At 37.1% G+C, this 25,946-nt stretch overlaps 2 protein-coding genes and 1 long non-coding RNA gene across 7 annotated transcripts in view; 2 read left to right on the top strand and 1 right to left on the bottom strand.

The window, feature by feature from the left end:
- Nucleotides 1–2,716: 2,716 nt before the first annotated feature.
- LOC110834446 (uncharacterized) lies at nucleotides 2,717–22,709 on the top strand. 5 transcript variants are annotated; one of them, XM_022073611.2, is made up of 9 exons: nucleotides 2,891–2,947; nucleotides 4,147–4,272; nucleotides 5,768–5,939; nucleotides 7,650–7,805; nucleotides 9,962–10,655; nucleotides 11,512–11,604; nucleotides 13,328–13,486; nucleotides 15,751–15,945; nucleotides 17,286–22,709. In XM_022073611.2, the coding sequence occupies exons 3-9, from the start codon at nucleotides 5,844–5,846 to the stop codon at nucleotides 17,513–17,515; spliced, it is 1,623 nt and encodes a 540-aa protein (XP_021929303.1). In that variant the 5' UTR covers nucleotides 2,891–2,947; nucleotides 4,147–4,272; nucleotides 5,768–5,843; the 3' UTR covers nucleotides 17,516–22,709. The 5 variants fall into 5 exon arrangements, with proteins under 5 accessions (XP_021929301.1, XP_021929304.2, XP_021929303.1 ...); XM_022073610.2 differs by lacking the exon at nucleotides 2,891–2,947 and adding an exon at nucleotides 2,980–3,372; XM_022073609.2 differs by lacking the exons at nucleotides 2,891–2,947; nucleotides 4,147–4,272 and adding an exon at nucleotides 2,717–2,811.
- On the bottom strand, nucleotides 22,516–24,384 carry LOC147872024 (uncharacterized). Its single transcript, XR_015538065.1, has 2 exons — nucleotides 23,392–24,384; nucleotides 22,516–23,064 (listed from the first exon to the last, which is right to left on the bottom strand). It is a non-coding gene; the product is annotated as an uncharacterized LOC147872024 (long non-coding RNA).
- Nucleotides 24,385–24,599: 215 nt separating this feature from the next.
- Nucleotides 24,600–25,946, top strand: part of LOC110834451 (potassium channel subfamily K member 15) — a 39,753-nt gene continuing 38,406 nt past the window's right edge. The window contains exon 1 of the mRNA XM_022073621.2: nucleotides 24,600–25,415. Within this exon, the coding sequence (XP_021929313.1) occupies nucleotides 25,281–25,415 (135 nt within the window). The 5' untranslated portion in view covers nucleotides 24,600–25,280. The remainder of the gene's footprint in view (nucleotides 25,416–25,946) is intronic.

The raw sequence follows: 25,946 nt of genomic DNA, 5'->3' as shown, positions 1-25,946 counted from the left end.
TATCCGCATTTGTTTTGTTTGGGTTCTGCAACCATTGAAATTTTGTTTGCTTCCTTCGATCTATTAATTTGGAACATTCTTCATCAAACCACGGTTTATTTTGCTTTCTCCTGTAGTATCCTAGTTTCTCTTTTGCTGAAATTTTGATGCAGTTTCTGACATTTTCCCACTCCCTGTTGATGTCCACACTTTCATTATCCTCATTTGTCTCTAAAATTTGAAACCTATTCGAAATTTCAACTTGATATTGTTCCTTTGCCTCTCCCTCACTTAATTTTTTCAAATCAAATCTTTCTGTGTCAAAATTTTGTTTAGTTCGTCTACTTACTGAAAGCCGCTCCCTCACTTTTGCTACCACCAGATAATGATCAGTGTCGCAATCTGCTCCTCTGAATGATCTCACATCAATTACATTTGTCTGCCTTCTCTTATCTACTAAAACATGATCTATTTGATTGTGTGTTCTGCCATCTGGGGAAGTCCAAGTGTATTTATGAACATCACGGTGTGGAAATTTTGTACTTTTTACAATTAAATCTTTTGACGTAGCAAAGGTTACTGCTCTAACACCGTTATCATTACTAAGTGCATGGAGACTCTCGCTGCCTATTGTGGGTTTGAAGATATCCTCCCTCCCAATTTTTGCATTGAAATCTCCTAGCAGAATTTTCATGTGATACTTGCCAAATGTATCAAATACTGATTCCAATTCTTCATAAAAGCTATCCTTGATATCATCGCTTTTGTCTTCAGTTGGGGCATGAACATTAAGGACAATGATGTCGCACCAACGTCCTTTCAAAATTACGTAAGACAACCTGTCACTAACAAATTCTACTCTCTTAACTGCTGCCCTAATTCTGCTATGAACAAAAAACCCGTCCCTAGCTGATGATTGTCATTCCCCTTTCCATAGAAAAATGTAAAATTGTCCACTGGGATCGTGCCCTCCCCCTCCCATCGCACTTCCTGCACTGCCACTAAGTCTAACTTATAATTCCCTAATTCCCTACACACTGATTTCAGTGCCCCAGCCCTATAGAGGCTCCTAATGTTCCAAGTACCAAATCTCATGTCCTTTTTCAATTGCCGTGGTCGTGCCAAAGAGTCCGTCCTGATCCGAGGCTTGGTTGATTTTTTCGTAACACATATTTTTTTTAAAGGTGAAAGGTTGTTAGCCCTACACCCAACCCCCAACCTGGAGGACCAGGGTATCTATCTTTGTCTAGCGCATCTCCTTAGACCTGTCCGGCTTGGGTGACCCTACCATGAGCCGAAGCTCAGGCCGGCATAGCCCTAAGGGTCATTTGAGCACGCAAGCCTCCTCACCCGGCAGATTGCCTTCGACAAGGTGGTGATACCTTCGAGAAGGGGTTATGTTCTATCATTAAAATTATAATTATTACAGCATGATAATCATAATGAGAAGATACTTAAAAACCTTGTCATACCTTGTGACGTGAAGTGCTGTATTATACAGAATTGGGATTCAGAAGTAGTATCAGTTTTTGATGCTGTCAATATGTCATATATGAGAGACAGGTCTCGGATATTGAAATTGTAATAATTCTGTTATTTTCCCCACTCGTATTAAGATTTGCCATGTAAAAATACTTTTCATAAATGATTTTCTATCCCAAATAACATTTTTCTTAGTAGTAGCTAAAAAACTGAATTTTATATGTTCTGTGTAACGCTGTAATTGGCAAAATGTGTTGGGAAGTTAGTTGATTAATGGCTGATTGGTAGAAGGGATATGACTTATACAGGTTATGGTTGGAACATTGATAAACTGGATTTTGTGTATCTGGATTCTTTGTCATATTAGAGCAGAAATGCAAAATCTCCAGGCTTTAACACATCTTAATGTTTTGTATTCACTGCATAAAAAAATATTTTAGAGTTTACATATATCCACTGCAGTGAAATACGTACACTTGTTTGAACTTATTTGACCAGTGTGTGCACTTAACATGAGTGATCACTATGAGGTACTAATAAATATTCCTCCAGAATGATATCAGGCCGCTACTACCGAGAAGGCAGCCATCTTCTAAAACATGTATTAATTTAAATATATGCTAAGTTTTGATAATAAAACAGTTTGAAGGACAGGGACAACGAAATTTCAACTTTAAAACTTCGATTATATATTATCCTCAAACTAAGTTCTTTCTGCTTTGCCGTAAGAATAGTCACATCACTCCTGAAAATCTATACTTTGAAATTAGTTTACACTGGTCATGTCGTATGTGGTTATTTCAAGGGAATTTAGTAGAAAATAAAAGAGAATTTAACATCCTAAAGGAGATTCTTGGAACATTGGCAGATGTTAGAAAAGTTTATCTTGTTGAGAACTATTTAAGAAATGTAATATGCTGCCAATAGTTCTCGGATTCATATTCTCATTACCGTCGTTTATTATTGCGAACACGGAGAATTTTAGATAAATTTTGTCATACTTAGTATAAGTCTCTATTCTGTGCTACACACACTAAAATAAGGCCAATATTAATAAAATGCGTGCATATGTTTATAAGAGTTCACATAATATGCATAGGAGTATTTATGAAACTAAAAATTTTACTTGGGAATGGTCGATTAATTATTTATTGACGACGTTAATTCATAATGTATGCCATTCACGCGAAAACTGCACTTTTTCAAAGGCACTATTGGCTATTCTGCTCAGTAGTAAACAATGTGACCAACTTAGTTTTATAATATAGGGTTACCAATGAAATGCAGCCATCATTTGAAGTGAAACAGGTTAAGAATTTGGAACGCTTAAATGGAATCATATATTTGGCTGTAAGTCACACACCTTAAGAAGTGACATTGGCATATAATTTGAGGCTTTCATGGCGATGTGTGTTCAGATGGTTGTCTTCTGGTTGGGACGAAGTTGGAGGTGGTATTTTCATCCGGGGAAACAGGCTTACATCGAGTAAAATTAAATTGAAATAGACATTGGAATAAGATTGTTAAGTGTAGATGTAATTTAACCGTGAATCAAGAAAGGAGTTGGCAAATTTATTTCGATTTTTTCAGTCAGTGTTTGCTGATCTAGTTTAGAGTTCCAACAGCGATTATGGTGCAGAACTTAACAAGACTTTCGTCCTCCCGTAGTGCCTTCCCTACCATCTCTATACATTTGCAAGTTTGGACATTACATTCTTGATTCTCGAATGCGCTGTTATCTCGGGAACTTCCTTGATTTCTGTTTTACCCATTGCTTTAATAACTGAAACAATGTAAAAAGATTACTGTGGAGGTTAATGAGTTGTAGACGAGGAGTTGTCAACTCTTACGGCAACAGTAACAGTTCCAGTTGCAAGAAAATAACATTTGTTTTTGAATATTTGTCCAAAGGTGACCCTAAAATAAATAGTTTCTTTTTTTTACATACTTTCATAGCACAAAGTATTTACAACAATTTATCAAATAACAATCAGTGTTAAGTAAAACAAAATGGGTCTAACCATTGAAAGCAAAACACTGGAAAGAATGTGAACTGTAAATGTATGTCAGCATCAGCTGGAGTAAAATAATTCTACACTTTAGTTCTCTTCCATTTAATTGAATCCATTGAAGGAAATCAGTGAGAAGAGCATTCAAAAAGGAATTGAAAATTTTAAAAGACTATCAAATGTAGGATCAGTTGAGGGAGGTAACAGGTAGTGCACATATAGAACCACAAATAAGCTAAAAGATTATACAGAACTATTTGTAGCTAATAAAGGAACTTGGGGATGGGATTATTTTACCAGTACATACTCGGCTGTGATATTAATCATTTTGGGTTTGGCTACTAGCCTGAGCAGATCATTTAAACAAGTCTGTAATAAGAAGAGACTTGTTTTCTCTGTATGCGACATGACAACACTAATCTGGAACAAATGTCAGTTACAGTTCAATGTTGCCATTTGCCGTACAGACAACAGCAGAGTGCAAAAAAAAATGAAATTCTTTTTATATTTAATAAATTCTTCAGCTATCAGCTGTGTAAGGTGGCGTAATGAAGAAAACACCAGTGTTTCGAGAACCATCTTCATCCTCGTCCTCAGGCTGGTAGCCTGAGAAGAATTTGTTATACTTAGTCGCTGTGAAAGCTTCAGATAATGCATCCTTTTATATTGTTTATAGTTAAGTTATGACCATCACATCAGAAATTAGCATGACCAGTTACAACATGTGAATCACCTGGAAGAAATGGTATATCTGGTGGGAGGAGAAGAACATTTACTTTCATCATTGGGACAGTTTTCTGTGGTACTTAGTACTCACGCATGTGACATGGGCAAGAGAAAACAGATGACAACTAAAATTCTCAGCCTCTAGTATAAATAAGTGATATCTGTTATTTTAGAGTTCACATGTTAGTTTGTTCCTTCTGCATGTTAATAACAGATAGAGGAGATACTTCCCATTGTAACAGAAGATAAATGTTTTGAGGACAACAGCAAAAAATGCCATTCCTAGTTTCTTTGGTTTTAAGTTATGTTTCTGATACTTATTTATGCTAGAAGCAGAGCATGCTAGCTGTCATCTGCCCACAGATTGGAAATATCTCACTTTATTGGATCAAACAGAAATGATATCTTTCCCCTTCTTTCTTAAGGTGCAATCTCCAAACAGAGGTTAGCCATCATTAAGGCAATTCTCCTTCTTTAACTAAAGGCAAAGTCCATCCTCCAAATCGTAGTGATTTTTTTAAAATAAAAACAACTGGCGAAGTCCAAACCAAACAATGTAAATAATGTAGGACATTTGCCAGACATTCAAAGAAGAAAGTCATGTCTAGTTGGCTCGAATGGAAATGGAGTTTGTAGGTTATATGCGCTTCTCTGAGATATTAGTATAAATTATAATTCATAAATGATAAATAAATTACAAATCAGAACATAGTTTTCGAAGAAAATATTTGAACTTAAGAAGAATGAACTAAATGGACTGCTTATGATTACTGAATTTCTAGACTTTGGCCATTGTTTGATATTCTAAAAGGACCATATTGTTTTGGAAACATATTTTATTTCAATATACCAGAGAAATTCCAGAAATAAAATAATAGTAATTGTCATATACCATTATCTGAACCTTTCAGAACTGATTAGTTTAGGATATTACATAACCAGGAACTTTGTAGATAAATAAGGTTAAGCTGTTTTTGTGTGTAATTAAGCATAGCACCATGAAGGTATATGAATGAGTGGATGGATATGTGCACACATTAAAGTAAGTGGTAATGGAATTGAATGGTTGTTATATGCATTTCCACTCCTCTCTGTTGAGATGGACGGTCCTGATGTTGCAGTGAAGGGGAAAATCTATGCCACTGTGGTGGTCCCCCAGACATGGGATTGCAGTTTAATAAAAATTAAAATATTACAGTCAGTTTTCTAATAGAAGTTTTGGTTTCTGGTTACAGGAACATACTGCGTAGGTTTGAATTATTAATCCTGTTTGTGGCTTTGAGGTTTTCATGAAGAAATTTAATTTAATGTAGTCTGGTTGAAGTTTATCAATGTTTTCAGAGGTCCTTGCTGCCACCATTATCAGGTCAAGATTGTGTTACAACCCAGAAGACAGCCATCTTCCTGCTTAAGACTTTCCTAACGCTAAAACGCAACGATTTTGTATGGTTTGATTTTTGTGACCGACTTGTTTTTTCCACTTTTATGTGAGAGTGAAATGTTACAGGGTACATCTGACAAGCATTTATTTCCTTATCGTATGTATGAATTGGTTTTTAATTTTTGCACAGGAATAATGAAAAAACAGCTGATTCTTCTGCACTGCCTGAAGAAGCTAGGCAATGCAACCCGTCTCTTCCTGTTGACATGGCAGATGATGCCAATAGAATGAGGGGAGATGCTATTGGTAACACTCTGTATAGTGAATGTTGGGTCATCAAGATTCTGATGAAACTTACTAAGGTAAGAAACAATGGTACTTGTTGGTTATCGGGACACAAAACGGGATAGTCGAATATCTGGACTTGGATTGGACGGAAAACTGCGCATGCGTATCAGTATACCCGTATACTTGGTTGTTCATGTGGCGGCGTACAAATGATAATGGTGATTTTTTTTAAACGATTGTAAAATCTATAAGCGAATTTTGGCCTCCGGCGACAGGTTGTAACAACAATTAACATCTCATGCATATCCAAATAAAATATAATAATTTGTCATTAATTGAAATAAAATATAATAACTTTCAAGTATATGTCATTTATCCACACACATTAACCTAACCTAACCTAATTTTAAAGCGATGTGTCCCGATAACCCACAAGTACTGAAACAATTAACAAGTCTGTTGAACATGAAGCGTGCAGTCAAGATAAAAACATGAGGGCTTTGTGGAGAGGAATAAAAAAACCCTGTCACACTATGCACCATGTAGGCACTTGGGGGCAGAGGTGGTATATCTCCTAATTGTTCTTAACCTCGACAGTAGATGGGGGTGCGAGGTCAGCGTCATGCCCCAGCTGCTCTTTACCCCTGGCTGGTGGGCCTCAGAGCCGGTCTGGATGCGGAGGACGGAGGAAAAATCTTATGTCCTCATCGGTGATCGAACCCCAGACATCCAGTCTGTAGTCAGTTACTACACTAACTGAGCTATGCCGGCTCATGTAGAGAGGAATAAATTAATATACTAAGAGATGTTACATGATAAAATGTTAAGAATGTTCATCTGATTGCAGATTCTGTCATCATTCTGAATGGTTGAAAAAAATAATTTCATCCATAGCCTTCAACATATGTAAATTGAACTTTTGGAACTTATCTTGATTACAGTGTAGTGCAGTTTTATATGGAATAGTGAAACAAAAATACGACTTCATTATTTTCAGCTTAGTGATTTTTAGGAACGATTAGTGGGACGTGTCAAAGCAGTTTACATAATAAGAGGAAGAGAGAGGTTGTCAGTCTAAAGGCAAAGCTCTGGGGTCGTAATTAAATGCAGCACTGTGAACACTTTTAGTGTAGTGGAAAATTGAAGCCAACATTTAAAGAACAGAAGAAGGATGATTAATCAAATTTTCATTTGGATGAGTGAGAAGCCTGGACCATAACAGAAAGTAATGGAAGAATTTCATGCAATCTAACTAACAAACTAGCTCCATGGATCGGAATTTTTCTTGAAAAGCTGATGATACAGAAACAGCTGCTTTCAGATACAGTTATGAGTCTAGTGCTTTAAGAATACAGTTATAAAATTTGAGTAAATACCTTCATTAATGTAGGATTTGAGGTTTTCGTAGCGGAGAGTCTGAAGGTGGCTGTCTTCTGGATTGTTGCACCATGTAGTCTGGTAGATGTTAATGATCGACCTATGAAACGTTGGTAAATTTCTACCAGACTACATGGCACAACGACCCAGAAGACAGCAATATTCAGACTCACCGCTGTGAAAACCTCAAATCTTACATAAATTTCATATATTTACATGCATCATTTTCCATGCGTTCTGACTAAGGGTTTAGGTGAATTGTAAGTTTTTGCATTTCCTGCTGTATATATTTTATCACAGTTTACAGCATTTTTCATTGGGCCCCAGAACAGTGTAAATGAAGGGTTTTGCTGTATTATGAAGTAAATGATGTTGCTATTCTAATTTCCATGAATTTTTATTTGTAGTTTTCTTCAGAAGATTGGTCAGAAGATATGGAAACTGAGCTGTGTTTACTTTGGGATATGACAATTGAGCCAGATGTGGTAGAATTGTTGATGCAACACAACTTTCTAGACCTGACATCTAGGATCATACATCACACTAACATACCTAGACTTATGGTAAGTATGGAGTATTTTAATTATGTCAGATCACACTGTACAATTTGCCTTGTAGGTATGATTGATCTGTCATTAGTTACTCTCAGTCCTTGTGCATTAAGTGGCATTCTTTTTCTTTCTGTGGCGCAACAGCACGAAGTCGAGCCTTAGCCTCCTCCCATGTGGGAGGTTTCTTTGTCTTTGAAGTGTTCATTTTGAGTACTGAGTGGCCAACCCACTGCCTCTGCATAATTTCTACCCAATCCTGATTTATCTGCTAGAGCCATCTAGTAGTGAATCAGGAGAGACTTGGGTGAGAAATGGCCGCTGAATTTTGCTTATGAAACATCTCGTATCATGCTCGTAAGGTTCTTTTACATGCCGACATGGGACCGCCGGCTTTACTTCTCCTCCGAAGGAAGTTGTGATACTGATTTTATCACCCTTAAAAATCCATTGACCTCGGCCAGGTTTGAACCCACAAACCTTGGGTCCAGTGGTGAGCACGCTAACTGATTAAGTGGATTCATTTGACCATATTCTGCCGAAAAGGATTTGGTTTCCTCTTTACTGTTTGTCATTAGCTTATCAACACATAACCATAATAAAACTAAAATAAAACTAAACTTAATTTATTTGCCCTTAAATATTTCCCATTTATTATTTTATTCTTCATTTCATCTGTATTTCTTTGTATTTGTCCCTGGCGGCCCTTATAAGGGCTGTTTTTTACAGTCCCTTACAAAGTTGGCTTTTGTTCTTTAATACTTGTTATTTGTACGTTATTTTTCTTTAACCATGAACATTTGCAGATGTAATCAGTTATTCATGTTGTTGATGCAACGAATAGGAACTATCGTGTCATAATCTTTGCAACGATTTTTTTGTCTTTATCTGCTGTTTATGTTTGGATTTAGCATAATATGTGTATACTTTGTGAAAACTTTATTTTAAGTGAAGTCTTTAAAATGTTTGATCTGTATTTGTGTGTTTCATAGTATTTCTCTGAATGTTTTGTATTTTATTCTAATATTGTCTTTATCGTTTTGACTACTTGTGGATCCATTGAATGTATGATAACCAAGCTGAAGCTTGTCTAAATAAGATTTAATAATTCCGTCTGCGCCACAAAGTAAACACCACTTTTCACCGTTGCAAAGATTACTTTGTTAATGCTCTTTAACGAAATAATCCCTTTTTTCACTGAGAGTCATGTATCATGAAATAAAAGATGCAAACTTACTTATTGCTAAAACACGTGCGACTTACTGGGCTTTATAGAGTTGATATGTATACATTCTGTTTTATTTTCCTTTCCTGATTTTGTTCTTTTTATTTATTATTAATTGATTTTCTTCTGTCTTTATTCTAAATATTTTAATTTTTCTCTTTTTCTATGTACGGGCTGGCCCAAAAATGTTCCTACAAATTTTGGTGCTTTATTTCACCTGATTGATGAGGCATGAAAACATCATTCAGATACCTGTAAATTCAGCATCTCAAACCATTTATATTAAGATGTGTTTGATATGAATTTTGGTTTCAGTCCTTACCGTTGAAGGCCCGCTGCTTTGAGAGTAAATGTCCAAGACTGATTCTGCCTTGTGAAATTTCTTAAGAAGGTTAAAAATTGTGTGCCTGTCTAGTCAAACTTTACTTGGAACGCTCTTCTGAGATTTTCTGGGCTTTCAGGTGATCGAACATACTCTTTGATGACGAATACTTGCTGCTCAGTGCTATAGGCTGCCATTTTTTGCTATGTGCAAAATTGAACGAAGCAAATGATAAATTGCATGAGTACCACAATGTGTCAGCAAATTTTCTTGAAATTATAATCACTTGTTGAATAGAAAATTGAGTTTAAACTTGGTGGCTACATTTTGGGCCACTCTGTATCTCACTATTTCTCCACTCTGTGGACTCGCTGGGGTCCCTCTTCTCCCTTTTGGGGTCTCTTCCCCTGCCTACCCTCACTCCAGTTCTTCCCACTCTCCAGTTTGATCTGACCAGCGCTCTGCCTTTTTCCCTTATATACTTCTCTGCATTGCACTTATTCATCACCCTGGTGACGAAAGCATTAAGCTCCTCTGAAATATCAGTGTCTACCAGACTACATGGCGTGTTATTGCAGAAGACAGCCGTCTTCATTCCATAACTTGTTTCTGTGTCTTTTGCAGGAGATCTTGGTCGGGATTATAGGAAACCTGACTTGTGTTCCAAGGGTTCGTAAGGAGATTGCAAGAAAGGTTGACATAATTCGTATGCTGCTGGAATTACTTTCTATGCCAGATGTCCCGACTCTTCTGCAACTCATGAGATTGCTTCAGGCATGTTTTTGGGATCTTAGGAATACAGAAGAAAATACCGTTTCCTCTGGGCCGTCAGTAGAAAAATCAGTGTTGCGAGAAAACAATTCCAAAAACCCTTCAATACATGAAGCTGTTACCAAATGTTCCGAATTAGACATTAATTCTTCATTTAAGGTTACAGTAGATGAAGAAGCACGCGTAGCAGATGTACAAGAGGTGAAACGTGCAGGTAATCTTCGTGAAGAAAAATCGGTACATCGTCCTTCAGGTGAAATTTTGGATCTACAGAATTGTGCTATGGATCTTGATCTATCAGGAGCAAACAGGTGCACGTTGCATGAGTCAAGTCACAAAGAGACTGTGGAGTCTCTTGTACTGGAGGCGGATCAAGTTGACTGTGAGATTAAAGATGCGAGTTACAAGAGTAAAGATGAACAGTTGCAAATAAAAGTGGATGTTAATAAGGAAAAGGCTGAAGTAGACTCAGTATGGTTGCAAGAATTATCAGATGTAAATAAGTGGTTTCCAAGTATCATCTTTATCCTTGGAAGTTCTACAAATGGTAACTTTTTATGCGTTTTTGTAAATATTTTTAATCACAAAATTTATTGAATGGCTATTTATGAAATTTAGTTTTGTAAATCCCATATTGGCCAGGTATAACTGCTCCAAGTTCAGATTGAACTTTCCTGAAAAACAGCTCATCATACAAATAATGAATAATGGTCATAGATTTCATATATACCTGTGGTAACTTATCTATATTTTGGCATAAAGTCAAACCGAATGAGCCTCGCTGATGCGGTTGATTGCCCAAGAAGATTTTATTGAGGAAAATCCAGTTTCTGGGATGTATTTTTATTTCTATATGTTATTTAGATGATGTGCTAGTCCAAAAAGAAATTTTGCAGATTATAACACAGCATCATCAGAAACCTTCAGACTTCATCAGTATACTTCTGGTAGTAATGTATAGACTTAAAATGTCTGACTTGGATGACTGCAGATGGTTGTAAAAATTCTGCAGTTGTTGATTGCTTTTAAAAATTTTATTATGGAGACTTTAATTATATTGTTCATAGTCATCATCTGGGTGGGGGTCCACAGTGGCTGTGCGCTCTGAGGCGCGGGCCTTGTGCCGCTTGGTCACTGGGACCGTGGGTTCGAATCCCATTCAAGCCAGGGATGTCTGTCCGCATTTTTCTGTGTTGTGCTGTCCTGTGTACAGGTAGAGGCCTCGCGACGGGCTGATCCCTCGTCCGAGGAGTCCTACCGAATGTCTATAGGTCAAGCCAATGAAAAAGTTGGGACCCGCAGTGCTCAGGCACTTGAAGAACGGGTCGTTCCCAGTATCCCATAGCATATCTGCCATTAGGATCTGATATGTCAGATTAATTATAATGTTCACTCTGTTACAGGGGAGCTGATATGTAGTACACTGGCCTTGCTGGACACATTATGTCATGTGCCGATTAGTGATGGCTATCTCGGAAGACATATTGCCAGTCCAGGTATATTACCATATGTTATGAAAATTGGAGTTGTACACTGTGGTAGAAATATTTCTCAACTAAGAGACACTAAAGTCTTGATGGAAATGTAATGACATCTTGTAAAAGTCTGTGTCGTGCCCATCCAGCTTGTGGCGGTCATGTTACCGGTAGTATATTTTGATGTTGCTTGCTGTAGATATGTTATAACTAAAATTGAATATCATCCATCTACACAGCTTATTTATTGCCGTGTCTTATTTATCACTTTCCACCGCATGTTTCAGTTAGAGATCATCTACATGTGGTATACAGAGGTTATTACTGATCCGTGTGACGTCAGTTTATAACATTTACTTATTGTGCTAGCACACCTTAAGCTTCTTCTTCTTCTTCTATGGCTCTCCGGTCCGTATTCGGTCCATGGCCTCCTCAATTCTCCTCTTCCATTCGGTCCTATCCTCCGCTGCCTTCTTCCAATTTCTAATCCTCAGGAGCAGTGTGGCATCCGTTTGAACTGCATCCTACCATCTGTTCCTGGGTCTTCCAACTGGTCTTCCTCCAACACTTCCTTTGAATACCATCTTTGGAATTCGGATGTCGTCCATCCGAATCAGGTGACCTGCCCATTGTATAGTCTTGATTTTTATAAATTGTGACAATGGCAAGCTTGCCTGTAAGAATTCATGTAGGGTCTATGATTTGAAGCTATCATGGTGACGTAACTCAACAAAATCTTTCCAGGCGATTAGCTGCGTCAGATGGTTAAAAGATGAAACCCATGTTTCAGGGACCATCTGTGTCCCCATGAGAACCCTGATGATGGGGACAGAAATGGTCCCCGCAATGTGGGTTTCGTCGTTAGCCATTTGATATGACTGATCGCCGGAGAAGATTTCGTATAAGGTCTTCCCATACTCTATCATTTAAGTAATGACAATAAAATATTACATAAAATAGATGAGATTTTGGACTTGAGTGGATCTTCATGTACAACATCGTACATTTATATTTATTTGGAATGGAGATGTATTTTCCATTGTGACCTTGAAATTGGTTTATTAGATTGTTACAAGTTCAAAGTCCAGGCAGAGTTGTGTGTGGATTTTTATGCTCACAGATAGAGGTGTTCTAGTTTGGGAAGTGAAGAATATCGGCTCCCATCATGATAAACTGTAGGCTCCTTCGCTACCAATCATTCGTATGATCACTCTTTCATTGGGAAGTACAGAATCTGCTCAATGTGAGGTCTCATCTCAAGAATGAATTCTACTTCCTTCCCTAGGTGGACAGAGACCAGGAAGGTCATATTGACCATACGTGTGAACAAAACTTAAAATAACTTATTGTCCAAATTTTTATATGAAAATTTTAAAGTGATTTTTGGCGCTAAAGTGATGCGTGTAATTTTTATTTGTGAGGTTATGGGTTCAGACCTTCTTTCTGAGGTTGGATATCCTGAGGTTTTTTATACTATTAGTTCATTGCAATGAAACATGCAGACATTAACTTCTGATGTTAATTGGAATTGTTAGTGTGCTTGGTCTGATGCATTGATCTGAGGTAGTATTTACTTTATCTGATTTGGTATGTAGTGAACGTCAAACTTGCAGTTTAAGAAGTTTCATTAGATAGAGTGAGAAGTTATAAGTATCATAAACTCACTACACGTGTTATGTGCGTGGTTGATGTGGAGGATGTTAAACGTCTGAAACAGATATGGACTGCATACTGTATTTTTTAGATGTTGTGTTGGCTCTGTTGGAGACTCTGAAGCAACTGCATCACGAATATAGGAAGGATAATGACTTCTGCAAAGATGTTAAGTTGGAGAAAGCTGTGCGTCATTGGGCTGCGATTCTGTCCGGCTTTTCATCATTTCCTGAAGGGAAAGCAGCGTTGTGTGAGTATAACGTTAGATCGTTAAAATGATTTGTCCACAAGTCACTTTGTTTCTATTTTGTTACATAAATATTTTGGCTGTGTAAAATTTATCAGTATTTTTTCAATGCAGATCCTTCAAAGACGAATTTAATTGATCTGAAGACGGCTGTCATATGGCTTATTACGCCGTGTAGTCTGATAGAAGTTCACCGACGTTTCAGAGGTGCTTACCCATCGCTCTGAAATGTTGGTAAACTTATGCCGGACTACAAAGTGAAATGTCTGAGTAGAGAATTATTATCTGAATTTCTGTTTGTTTAAAATATATTTGTGGCATTCAGCAGAAGTTATTTAATTATTATTTTGCGTAGTAATTAAGTGCTGTTCTTTTACATTTATTTTAGTGATGTGTGTGTAATAATTTGTAGATTGATTTGATGACTGTCAAATGTGATGTACGTCAAGTCCTAGAACATGCAAATATAAGTAAATATTGTAACAGTGGAAAAATTATTTGGGTAGTGAACACAAATTGACTGGATAAAATGATTGACCAAAGAGAAATTTTTGAACTAATCGTTTATTTAAAATTACTGTGTCAGGCAGGATGCAGAATTTACCAGAACTTTTGTTATTTGTGGAAAGAGGCAAATGTAAATATTGGATTTATACGTTAATTTTGTCTACAGATGGTGAGAATTCTTTGTTATCTGTGTTCGGTGGCAGATTACTTTATAGTTTTCTTCTTACAGATGATACATTGTATATCTGAAATATTCTGGGAGTTAAGAAGTGTAAGTTTAGTTCTTGCATTGCAAGTAGATGTGTTTTGATAAATCAAGATATCAGTGTGACATCAATGCACGTGTAATTTTTGGACTTATTCAAGAACTGTGTCAGGTCACAAAGGTGACAACTTGTGAATACAGGCGTACCTCGGTTTATTGCGCTTCGCAGATATTGCGTGTTTTACAAATTGAAGATTTGTTGCAACGCTGCAATGAGCAAGTCTATCGGAGCCATTTTTCCAACAGCACGTGCTCACTTCGTGTCTCTGTCAAATTTTGGTAATTCTCGGAATGTTCTCGCGTTTTTTTTCGACATAATGCTATTGCACACTTAATAGACTACAGTATCGTGTAAACGTAACTTTTATATGCACCAAAAAATTTGTGTGACTCGCTTTATTGCGGTGGTCTGGAACCGAACCCGCGATATCTCCAAGGTATGCCTGTGCATTGTTGTTAGATGTAATTACATTGGATGCAAAGTAACTTTGAGCTTGGGCTACATCATAGTAAGAGTGGAAGAGAAGATGTGAGGGGCAAGGGGAAACAAGATGGTAAAGCGACAGACTGGTATAGTGTAACCGAAGAAATTTTTTTCTTTTAATTTTGACAAAATCAGTGGTATTTTGAAACTAACTTTTACACTGCATTGTATTTTGTGAAGAGAGGAAATATCGCACACTATCAATGTTGGCACATCTTAATTTGCAAATGCTACTTCTACATCCTAAACATAATAATTTCACAATTTCTGTATGTACTGTTGCCTATGTAATATGTTATATTAACCCTTTGAAGCCAAAGCTTACTTAAATATTTAATAATTTAGTCTATATCATGAAGCAAACATGTCTACACTGCAATGATCGACTGATTACCACTGTTTTTAGGGAATTGATCGTTGACTACAATAAGAATTGTGAAGTAAATAAATCATTATGCAGAATTACTGTTAAAACAGGTGCGACAATTACCACTAAGCTTTAAACAGTTAACCCTTTAAGACCCAGTGGTAACTATATGTACCACCTGCTTCACACAGTTAATAACTGTGCGTTTTGTATGTATGGGTTTCGGATTGTTCTCAGTGTAAATGGATTATTTCCTTAAACAGCGTCCACCATTTGTCTTTTGTAATGGTGAAGTGTTGTGTTTTCTTCGCAGTACGGACCGATTTATTAAATAATATTTAGACGAGCTTCGGCTTCAAAGGGTTAATTAACATGCTGTAATGTACACCTTTGACTTTTGGGGATAAGCCACACCAGTTGTTGAAAGTTTCCATTTTGGCAAACACTGTAATTTCCGTGAATGTTTACGGGTGTTAGGAAGTCCTTATGAAGAATGATGTGATAATTGGATTTGATTGAATTAGCGAAGGGGGAGGTTGCTTTCTGGTGTGAAGACTTAAACAATTGACGCCACTTACCCCTGAAAGCCGCTCTAGCCGCAAAACCCAAAGGACAAGAATAACGTGATATTATGATTTTTATAGGTAACCACGCTGAAGCATTAAGTACCAGCCTGTGTAGCCATTTGATGGTAGATAAACTGTCGGATCAGCTTAGCGAACATCAGGCTGAATTCATAATGTTAGCTACAGAGATAATGGGCTCGTTGTTAGAGGACTCCGGTTACTTCCATCCTCCGACATTCAACCGCTTTCTTTCCATCCTCACGTTTCTTCGAGGTGAGTTACGATTTCTCTTGATTTACCGAACTGACGTACACGCTTTTATTTCGTAATCTATCCTTTTATAATTTTGAACTTTTGATGACACTTTAAGTGCTTGATTTAGGACATATCATTGTTTCATTTTTATTCTAAACTCTCTAGTTTGGTATTCAGTATACCTAGAAGAGTGTCTCATGTGAAATTCTGTAGATTTGGAGCATTTATTATATATTATATTTATTTATACAATATTAATTAAGAGGAGAAAGCAGACCCTGCCAAAGCAGGACAATTGCTAAGAAAAAGAAAAAGATTTATACAATATTAATTAGGTATTTGTACTGTGCTGGGTGGTTTGTTAAAGAGCGTCTTTCTGTTTTATATATTATCATATTTCTTTTATTATCTTATCATGCTGTCATTTATCTTGCTTTTTTTAATTGTCATTCCTCTTGCTTTATTCCATTCATATGATGTAACATTTGATTTGCAGGAGTATTAAGACATTGATAGTGGGAAAGAGTTACGGAGAAACGCAGAAGTGAAAAAGTTAACGTGTTACATGCTCACTCAACTCCAGCTGGGAAGCGTAATATCGTCTTTGACATAGGAGATAATCTCGATGTCCGTATTTTCTTTGTATGGATAACTGTGACAAAATTTATTTCTTGCGGAATGCAGAGATTGACCGCTTGCCAGAGCTTTAGCATCAGTAACAGGTGGTTTATGCAGCATTCCGTTGATCTGATACATTTTCTGTTCAAAAGAATTTATAGAAATGAAATGAGGGGATTAATTGATGATCCTGGTGAATGTGAGCAGTTCGTTTTGGACAAGACGATAAACATTGATGAAAGTTAATTCAATGACAACCCCTGACTTTTACGTTGTTTTCTTCAAGTAAACAAAATATTTTCGTAATTGAATTTGCCATGTAAGTTTTTTTAGAACAGAATTGAAGTATTATATGCTTTGGAGTAACAGTTACATTTTAAAGGAATTCTTCATTCCACGAAGCCACATCTTATAGGGCATTGTTGTGTAACCATATTCCAAAAGTTTTGTCAGTTCCAATTGTCGTGCAACAGTATGTTCTAACATTTGGACCTCAGTTCCCAGTGTGCAACATGACCCCTCATCATGCAGGTTGCCTACCTCGTAGGAAAATCACAAGATACGTAGACAGGCCCTAGAGATGTTTTATATCCACACTAGAGTGTAGAACTCCTGAAAATTAAAAGTTTTTGGAGTTTTTAGGAGATTTGTCTGTACCTGAATTGCGTCTTACGTTCATTTAAAAGAAGTCATCGTGCTACGTGGTATTAAAGTGTTGATCGTGCCTGTTGTTTTTGTAGGGAGGAGTACTTTGGAGAGAAACAGATGTAACAGAGATGGTGGGGAGAATCTGAGGAATGTATTTGCGACTTGGGAGGTGCAGCAAGAAGTGATCGGTGTTTTGGAGAAATATTTTGTGGCTGTTGTACAGCGGGCAGATGGAGGAGCGCTGGCCAGCGTACTGCAGCATTGTAACAAAGAACATGTAGCCATTCTCCAGTCAGTTATGGAAGGTCAGAAGTCCATTTAAAAATCCTAGTAGAATGTTGATTCCTGGACTTATCCCTTCGTGGTTATCAGAACATTTATTTTCCGCTTTATGAGCCAGGGCAACTCAATACGGTATCTGACTGTGGACTGTATGACCGGGGTTTGATCCCTGGCAGAGGCAAAGAATATTTCTTCTAGCCTGCGTCTGTATCAGCTCTGGGGCCACCCAGCCTCCTATCAAATGTGTACTGAGGGGGTCACTCACGGCCATTAGTGCTGAGGTCAAGAATTAGGAGCTGTGCACCTAATCTCCTCCCAAGCGCCTCCACGGCATGTGGCAGACGGCTATACTTTATTTTCGACCTTAATTTTGCACCCATATGCAGAGGACACTTTATTCATCACCTGATGTTAATCATAGAAGTAATTTTAATCTAAGAGGATATGCAGGAAACATAAGACGTGTCCTAATTTGACAAATATATAACTGGCAAGAAGTGTCTGGTTGTATTTTATCAAAAGATACAACCAATGTCATCAGTCGGCAAATAAATGTGCCCAGTGCTTTCAACAAACAATTCGATAAATTTAAAAATGATCTGAAAACTACACGTGTACATTGACACAAAATATCAGTCCATAGATGTCACAAATATTTGTATTAATAGTCGCAAAACAGAACATAAAATGATAACAACAGTTTCTGACAAAACAAACCAGAATGCACTGTAAGAAAATGTAAATAGGAGGAGATACAACGTAAGAACATCGGAATCTGAATCTCATTATAAACAATAAATTAACGGCTTTTACCAAAGAATAAAGACACCAGGGTTTACAGTAGGACACTGGATTAGGATAATTACGTAAACAGACAAAGGAACGTGGTGGGGAAAGAATGCCTCCGGGTTTATCTGGGGTGCTTCAAGTATCATGGCTTTCACTTCAGTTACAGGCTCCCCACAACACATATGACCATTTTCATTATGATTAGGTAGACCGCTCTTGCCCTTATGCTCAACATCCTCGTTATTATTCCCACTTTGCCATTGAAATCGACCATCGTCAGGATTATACCACTCTTATGTAGGTTAGTCAGTGTTCTATCCGCTAGACTATAGAATTGTTCTTTCTCCTCAATTTCAGCATCTTCGGATGATGCATAACACTGAACAACTGACATCTTCCTAATTTTAATTCTGGCAGTGATAATCCTCTCAGACACAGGGTTCTAGTCCGACAAGGCATCTCTAATTCTTTTATTGAATAGGATCTCCACCCCCCCCCCCCCCCCCACCTCCCTAATGTGCGCATTCCTGCCATTAGGCATTCCAGAATATGTGAACAAGTTTCCATTTGTAGTTATTGTCTGTCCACTTCCGTACGTGCGTACTTCACCGACTCTGAGAAATTCCAGCCTGTATCTCTCCATTTCTTTGTTAAGTTGCACCAACCCATCTGATATAAAGTCCTCACAGTGTACTGTCCAATTCATATCCTTTTACGTGAGCATCGATTCGTCAACAAATTCTTCCTTGTAGACATTTTAAATCATGTTTAAATTCGGAATGGTCAGGTTGTTGGCCTAATGCACCCTAGCCTGTAAGTGGGACTGCCACCTTCACTCGTATTGTAGTGGGCATTTCCTCCGCACCAGATGGTAGGGTTATCCCGCCGATACTCGGTCACCAGAGCCTCGTTTGTGATAACAGTCCACCACAAGAAGTTGAGGTTGATATTTGGGGAGGAGAGGTTCTATTAGCCATCTAGTAGCGTCACTTCACTCCCCCTACGGACCCCATGATGAATGTCGCCCTGGTGACGGAGGCAGTATGATCTCTGAAACGTTGGTTAACATCGACCAGACTACACGGCGCGACAACCCAGAAGACAGAAATCTTCACACTCATCGCCCTGATGATGGAGGCAGTATGACCTCTGAAATGTTGGTAAACATCAACCAGACTACACAGCGCAAAAACTCAGAAGACGGAAATCTTCATACTCTGATGATGGACACAGTATGATCTCTGAAACGTTGGTTAACATCGACCAGACTACACGGCGCAACAACCCAGAAGACAGAAATCTTCATACTCACCGCTGTGAAAACCTCAAATAATACAAAAAATAATCAGTCGAGATATTGATTTGAATTTTCAATGTAGTCAGTACTGTAAAAATAATCTCTCTGGCAACGTGTGTACGCTACTTGATGCTAGACACTCCACATTCCCACGAGTTTCAGGTGATGTGAATCGGAAACCACTACTACTTTGACCCCAAAGCAATTAATCAGAGTGGTTTCAGTACATGACCACTTTATCGCCATTTTATACTCCTCTTGTGTTTCTGTTTGCGTTGTTTTTGTGCCTAGTCACTCGAACCACATTTTGTTCTCTGAAAGAGAAGGCTCATGACAACTCCATATGGGTTGAATGTTTTCCATAATGACATGAGTCAGCTGTTATCCACTAGGACTGGTTCAGTTGCTGTTTCAGTTATTTTGTGCAGCAGCAAATTTTTCTTTTGTGAAAATGTTTGGATCGAAGGGACAGATGCCTGTAGCGATCACAGCCAGTTTAACCACTGGTCAAACTAGGTGGCGAAATTGGGTGGGGAGGTGGGTTATCCACATTGTCAATACAATTGCATAAAACGTCGACTTTGAGGAACTTATTCGTACTTTGCTAAAATTCAAGTTTTGAAAATAGAATTCAAAGCTCGAGTCTATATCTCATTTATGTTTTGTGTAAAGTACGTAGTACCATATTGTTCTCTTAATGACGTACACTAAGTGTGAAATTATGAATGCAGAATTTTAATTCATACTGTTGCAAGTTAATTGGGAGTTGCCCTCCGTGCTTGCCACTGGACCCACGGTTCGTTGGTTCAAACCTGCCTGAGGTCGATGGATTTTTAAGGGTGATAAAAATCCGTATCACAACTTCCTTTAGAGGAGGAGTGAAGCTGGCGGTCCACGTCCTAGATTTACGGCATGTAAAAGAACCTTACGAGCATGAACAAGATGTTTTTTCGAAAATGAAAGATTCCATTTCAAACACTTGCTGTTGAATTGTAAACTTCATTGAAATGAATGAACAAAGACCGACGGACAAACAGATGCGGACCATGCAACATCTACCTACCCTGAGACTGACACATTGGAAAAACCCTCTGCCTCTGTCAGGGATCGAACCCCAGATGTGCAGTCTGTAGCCAGTTGCTATACTGACTTAGTTACAAAGAACAGTAATTTCTGAGTCTATGGTGCTAGTAGCTTTACAACAAAAGATTTGTATCTGCAATAACGATGTGTTCAGAATAGCGGAGAATGTTGTTGCAAGTCGAGTGTGCTCGACTGAAGTATACCTTCTTTGATTGTGTATAATTACTGAGGAAGTTAGCGCAGTAGTACAGCATCTGGGAATGTCTAACTCTGCGGTATTCTTCTTCTCAGACTCTACTGGCAAGCGTAATTGCGGTACGTTCGAATAAACTGCGGCCACTTCCCGGTTAACTCGGTGGTTACGTATATCGTCCTTTCATTCACGTTACACCACATGAACTATGCAGTTGAAACATGATTACAAAAAAATAATGTAAAATTTGTATACAGTTTCCACATTGCTACGTATTTTGTACTGGTTATATGACGACATTAACAATTCCGCCACAGAATAGTCAGCTCCTCAGAATGTATATATAATATGTTGGTATGAGTGTAAGAAATATCTCAGACAACTACAGAAATTGTTTAAGAACATGGAGCGTGATTAAGTTACGTGGTAATCGGTGTAAGATTGTTAAATTAATTTAGTTTATGCAGTGCAGAAGGTAGATTTAATATTGAGAAAAAAATACTGAATTTATTAAAAATTAGATCAGAGTTAACATACACTCGCAAGTTAATTTTCCTTGAAGTTTCCGTAAAAATTATATGGTAAATCGTACATTTCCTTGCCTCCAGCTTATCCACTAATAGTGATTGTTCCTGTAAGTTTGTGATCTTACATTTAAATCGGCCATCATTGGAGATACTAAGGTTCGAAATTCGTCTAGGGATGCACCGACCTGGAACAAAGCATCAATTTATGTTAGTAACAGCTGTAGTACTGTTGGGGGTCCGCAGTGGCTGCGCTGTCTGAGGCGTGGGCCTTGTGCTGCTTGGTTGCTGGGACCGTGGGTTCGAATCCCACTCAAGCCACGGATGTTTGTCCGTGTTTTTCTGTGTTGTACTGTCCTGTGTACAGGTAGAGGCCTTGCGACGGGCCGATCCCTCGTCCAAGGAATCCATAGATCGAGCCAACGAAAAGTTGGGACCCGCAGTGCTCAGGCACTTGAACGGGTCGTTCCCAGTATCCCCAGTAGTACTATTGACGTTTGGACGAACCACTCCTGAGATTCATTGACAGTTAAGAGGATAAATACCAAAAATGTGATGTTCTTAAATCCGTTAAAGTGAAATGAATGGTCAGTCCGTTAACCTTTGTAGACCACTTTTATTGTTTTTATTAATTTTCCCATTTTTGTTATTACTCCGAATAAATCTTGGTATTTATTATGAGTTTCTGAATTTTCCATTTCTGACTGAGATGTTAAGAAGGCGATAAGTCATTTCAGCATGATGTGATGCGTCGGACTACGTGAAATTTCTAGTTTTATTGTAAAATGTTCTGAGATCACATTTTCATTAACTTTCCCTCGTGACGGAGTCCCGTTTAAAAATAGAGGGAATAGCGTCACAGCGACCAATTTAAGATTCTCGTACTGTGTATTGGATACAGAATAATTTTAGGCTATCTGAACTCCACGTAGAGTGGTTCTTGAGTTACTTATGAACTAGATATTCCTCCGTTCACATTTTACGATGGTTTTCTTATTCACTTTCCTTGTCATCAGAAGTACCACAAGTCTCTACTGTGGGGTCTCTTGATCATAACATTTATTGATGACCTATCGTGCTAATTTCTCTTATTTGCTAATGGCTGGAAAATTTATCAAAACTTGAATATTGCAAATTTCTACATGCAATCTTGATTTGGTACGGGTGTGACGTGGTGGAAATAATAGGAACTGAATATTCATAAGAATAAAATTATATTATTCTCATGTAGAACTGACAATATCGATTTTGAATACCGTCTTTGTATTCTTTTAATTTGATGTGCGGACTGTATAAATTGTTATGATGTAATGTGAGAGAGTAAATTGAATTTCTATTGTCATGTTAATTTGCCTGTTCTGAAAAGTTGACGATGTTAGACCTTATTTGTTACAATACCTATAATTCTTTTTGTTTTTAGTTGTTTCATATGTATATAATGCTTTAATTAGGTTGCAGCTAGATTATGCCTTTGTCATATAAAATAATCGTAGATTGACTGACCTTAATTAAATGGAAAAGATACAAAGAAAATTTACCATCTTATTTTATAAGGTTTATTTATTTTGATTTTAAATTGTTTACATTTTAGAACACTTTATTCGAGATGACATCTCAACGCTAAGACACTTTGTAGTGGATTGTGATTTGATGATTGATATTAATTTGTCGTCTCCTTCTTCTTCTTCTTCTTCAGGTTTTTGCTGTTGACAACAATATTTATTTTACAAAATGATTTTATTTCTGAAATTGTTTTCATATTTTATTTTCATTGTGCTTGCTGTAGTTTGCTGTAGTTTCTGTTTTCAAGGATACGAATAAGTTTATTGAATTTTATTGTTATTGTTTTTACTACTGTTGCTACAGTAAATTCCAGATTATCGTTGATAATGAAGGACAGAAGACTTATGAATAATCAAAAAACATGGATAATTCATAATATTTTGTTTGGTGTACAAATAGTTTGTAAAGATGGCTTCTTTTACAGAATTGTTTAGACGTTTCCTCACGGAAGTACGAATTTAACTTACATCTTCCCTATCTTCAGGGAAGCATTAACATTGTCTGTCTGTCTGTCTGTCACACGCATCACTCTTCTGCCATACTTCAGTGTTTCTCCGTTGGTTTTCAAAACTTTTCATAGCACACACCATGTCAGTTTTTGACATGCTTATTTCTTCGTTAGGAAATTCTTCAAATGATCATCAAGATCTAGAAACTTTGCTCTACGTTTGAACTCGTATTACAGGATTCACATAAGACCATGCCTGAGATACTCCGTATTGGTTAAGCATCCAATGCCGTCATTTTTTCCCCATAATTCTATTGTGTTTACTCATCGCCCTGATGATGGAGGCATTAAGGACCTCTGAAACGTCAGTAAACTTTTACCAGACTATACGACGCAACAGCCCAGAAGACAGCCATCTTGAAAAAAGGGTCTGAAACATCTAAAACAATTTGGTTCGCGTGTTTTATTTTATGTAACAACGTAAAGGTGATAAGTAATTATGAAACAAATATAAAATCGACTTTCACGTGGTGTTCCTCGGTTACAGTCACTATTATGATATAAAGTTTATCCAGGCTTTATTTCTTCGTATATTACAGTAGTATATCATTTGTCGTCCGCCATTTGACAGCAATATTTTCGCATCCGTATCGTTGGTTCTTGTAACGACCGTCAAGTCGCCACCTGTCTCACGAGGCATATCCAACAGGTGTTGTGACGTACTTATAGTTCAGCTGCGCCGTTAAGTTATCTGATGTGTCCCATTCAATTCCAAACGGCCCAGATTTTCTTTAGACTTTCTGATGGCATATTCTAAGGCAAATTTTAAAAACAGCGCCGATAAATAATCTCCCTGTTTCAGGCCGCTCTGACTAGGAAATGTATCGGACGAGAGTTTACCTACACGAATTTTGCTAAATGTTTTTATTCATACAGATTATTTTTAAAATTATACAACTTCAGTTTTTTTTGTAGTGTACTTCAGTTTTTTCTTTGAAGAAAAAAGTTTTTATATGTGTCAAACTTTAATTATTTTGACTGCCAAATAATTTGCCTTTCAGTTTCATTTAAATTTTTATTTTAATGTATACGTTATTTTATGTATTTCTGAACTCATAAATGTGTTAATAACAAAACGCGTTATGTCTTAATGTTCAATAAATTAAGAACTGTATAAATGTAATATTCAGGATTTGTAAGATAAGCTTTTTTTATTATTCTGGAGCTTGTTTTGTTGACATTTAACAAATAACCCAATTATTTTGTATCTTCTTGTTAAAAATTATTTTGTTGCCTGCCAGTAACTTAAACTGCTTTAAAAACGTCTGAATAATCAGTGAAGTAGGAATACCAATCATTAATCCGCTACGATTAGGTTACTGCACATATCTCTAACTCCTGGTACGTATATATACCACCTGCTTTAACATTTGTTTTTATTGGTTATTGTTTATATCAGAATGAAGAGCTATTATTTACTTAAAAACATTAAGCAGTTGATTTTTGTAACGGTGAAATGCTGTGTTTTCTTTGCGGTACGAACTGTGAGTCTTAATTATTATTTAGACGAGTTTCGACTGAAAAGAATTAAGCTTTATGAATGATTAAAATTTTCATTCAACATCGATAATAACCAAAGAATCGATAGATCAACAGAATATTTCGAGAGATTGCTACATCATTTTTATTTACGCAGTCGGACCAAATCATACATAACCTCGATAGAGAGTGAGGTTGATCGTATATTCTAAAAGAGATTTAGTTGAACCAGCCTAGAGAGGGCGCTAGACGTCCCGTCTAGCAGCGTCTATGTGCAGTAGCTGCTCTGTCCCAGTCTGGATCAGGCGAGGTCTGGTGATACACATTCTAAGAGTCGCGATAGGTTATGTGGTATGTAATACGTGAATAATGAATGGTGACAATAAAAAAGAACTAGGATTAACCACTGGCTCCAGACCGACTCTGTGGTCCAAATTACGATCAGCCCTCGGACATGTTGGGTTATTTGTGACACTTATGATCTACACTGCTGTTGGTGGCATGGTGAGTATTTCGTCATTACATTTTACATATAAACAATGTTTTTAGAAAGTTTGATACTTTACTGTTTTTATTTAACGATGTGCATGAAAATAAAGTGGTTTGTACCTTGTGTTTTAGCTGTGAAACTAGTTAAGTGATTTTAGTATAATTGAGGACTGCATATTATTGGTTAAAATAGTTTTCGTATGATATAATTACACGAAACAAGTGTTTACATTTTGTATATATAACATGGACGACATAATATGTTTTTACTGAATCGGGTACGTTGGTTGAAAATAAGAGTTACAATTATAACACGTAATCTTTTGTTTGTATTGAAACTATGAACTATGTTTTACGCAGTTTGAAAATGGGTGTTATTTAACCGGTATTAGACTTGGAATTACCACTAAAACTTTATAGGTTCAAATTACGTTCACATTACTGTTTTTAAAATAATTATTATATTTGTTTACCGTCAAATCACAATAAAATAGTAAGATAGGTTAATTAAAATGATTAAAATATCATCTTATGTTCCATATCGAG

This window comes from Zootermopsis nevadensis, unplaced genomic scaffold (assembly GCF_977971745.1).
Source record: "Zootermopsis nevadensis isolate Lab colony 2312 unplaced genomic scaffold, Znev_1.0 Znev_ptg000031l, whole genome shotgun sequence".
Classification (NCBI taxonomy): Eukaryota; Metazoa; Arthropoda; class Insecta; order Blattodea; family Termopsidae; genus Zootermopsis; species Zootermopsis nevadensis.
This window is presented reverse-complemented; position numbering and strand designations above follow the sequence as displayed.